Source organism: Aethalodelphis obliquidens, unplaced genomic scaffold, assembly GCF_003676395.1.
Source record: "Aethalodelphis obliquidens isolate GAN/ISIS:26980383/991018 unplaced genomic scaffold, ASM367639v1 scaffold2107, whole genome shotgun sequence".
NCBI lineage: Eukaryota > Metazoa > Chordata > Mammalia > Artiodactyla > Delphinidae > Aethalodelphis > Aethalodelphis obliquidens.
Genome location: NW_020840014.1, coordinates 2,261 through 4,133, shown reverse-complemented (window position 1 = coordinate 4,133; position 1,873 = coordinate 2,261). Strand labels below are relative to the sequence as shown.

General features: G+C 48.1%; 1 protein-coding gene across 1 annotated transcript; it reads right to left on the bottom strand.

The window, feature by feature from the left end:
* Window positions 1–5: 5 nt before the first annotated feature.
* On the bottom strand, window positions 6–1,550 carry LOC113617160 (protocadherin beta-15-like; the record flags this gene model as incomplete). The annotated part of the gene is made up of 1 exon (XM_027100432.1): window positions 6–1,550. A coding segment is annotated over exon 1 (1,332 nt), but the record flags the coding sequence as incomplete, so codon positions are not given.
* Between the last annotated feature and the right edge of the window lie 323 nt (window positions 1,551–1,873).

Here is a 1,873-nt window from a genome sequence, read left to right as displayed (position 1 = left end):
TCGTTGACGTCGGACACCAGCACGGTTATGTTGTGCTCGGTTTTCAGTCTCGGTGTCCCCATATCTGTGACGGTGATAGTGATATTATATTGGGCTTTACTCTCTCTGTCCAGCGCCCCATTTGTTACTAGGGTGTAGAAGTTCTCTGCAGATGGTTTCAGGAGGAAGGGGAGATCATCCTGGATGGAGCAAGTCATCCTTCCGTTGTCCCCTGAGTCTCGGTCTCGAATCCTAAACAGGGCCACTTCTGTCTCGGGGGAATTTTCAGGAATGGGGTTGGTAAGTGATGAAATAGTTAGTTCTGGGGAGTTATCATTAACATCCATCACCTCAATGGAGACAGAGCATTTTCCAGAAAGTCCCCCACCATCAGACGCATCTATATACAGCTCATATGAGGATATTGTCTCAAAATCTAGTTTTTTAATTAGTCGAACTTCTCCTGAAATGCTGCTTAGCTCAAAAGTTGTGCTTATCTCTTGAGAACTATCAAAAAGGGAATATGATATCTCTCCGTTTGTTCCGGTGTCCAAATCCCTAGCTGAGACCTTGACAACTAGGGTGCCTACAGGGCTGTTCTCTGGGACCTGCACCTGGTAGTGCGTCTGTGCAAACTCAGGGGCGTTGTCATTAACGTCCAAGACCAAGATTCGGACCTGGGCGGTGCCAGACCTGGGCGGAGAGCCGCCATCCAGCGCTGTGAGGGTTAATCTGAGCTCGGCCTGCTCTTCGCGATCCAGCTCTTTGTCCAGCACCAGCTCTGGGTATTTCCTGCCGTCCCCCCAGTTGCGGGTGGAAACATGGAAGTAAGAGTTGTGACTGATATTGTAGTTTTGTATGTTGTTGTTGCCCACGTCCAAATCCTGGGCTGTTTTCAGAGGAAACACGGTCCCAGGAGGGCTAGTCTCTAGGATTTTCAGCGTCATTTCTCTTTCAGGAAACTCAGGAGAATGATCGTTTATGTCTCTCACCAGTAGCTCAGCTCGAAATACTCCCAGTGGTTTTTTCAGTAACACTTGGAAATGCATTACACATGGATCTGTGGGGCCGCACATCTCTTCCCGGTCCAGTTTCTCACTTAATATCAACTCCCCAGTCTGTAGATCAAGCTGCAGCCAGGGTTCGTTGTCCTCGGAGACCACCCGGGCTTCTCGCGCAGCTAGCTCCTCCACTCCCAGCCCCAGGTCCTTAGCAAGATTGGCCACAAAGGAGCCGCTCTCAGTTTCCTCCATCACGAAATAGCGACGGGATTCCCAGCCTGCCAGAGCCACTCCCAGCAAGAGAAAGAGAATCAGGACTTGCCTTTGTTTAGGAAAGCGCTCCCCTCCGGCCTCCATCTTTACTCCCACAAACGCCTTTCCAGCAACAGGGGCCAGCTCTATCTTAGGTAGCAATGGGACTGAGACAGTGGTGAATCTCCCAGTGGGTAACCTGTCCAGAAATGTCGGCGAGCAGCATTCCCTGGAGTTTTTGGTGCTGAGCTTTGCTTACAGGATTTTTTCTTCCGCTGGAGATCTGAGGTAGAGTTCGTTGCATTTCCTGGGCTTTTTTTTTTTTTTTTTTTTTTTGACGTCTTAGCCTGCAGCGCCATCATGCGTTATTTTCGAAAAGAATTGCTGCAATTGCATTCTCTTGGTATATAATAATCTAGATGGCTATTGGGAGTTTGGAAATGGTTTGGGGGAGATAATGTAATCAGAAAACCATGCAATTATAACTATTCATTCCTTCATTCAAAGGAGTGTGACTGATATCTATGTACTGGGCTCTGAAATACATCAGTAAGCAATCCAGACATTGTCCCTATCTTCTAGAACCTGTCGTCTGGGTGGGGTATTCTGAGGAGAACTGAAAGAAGACTTAAAAGTGATCA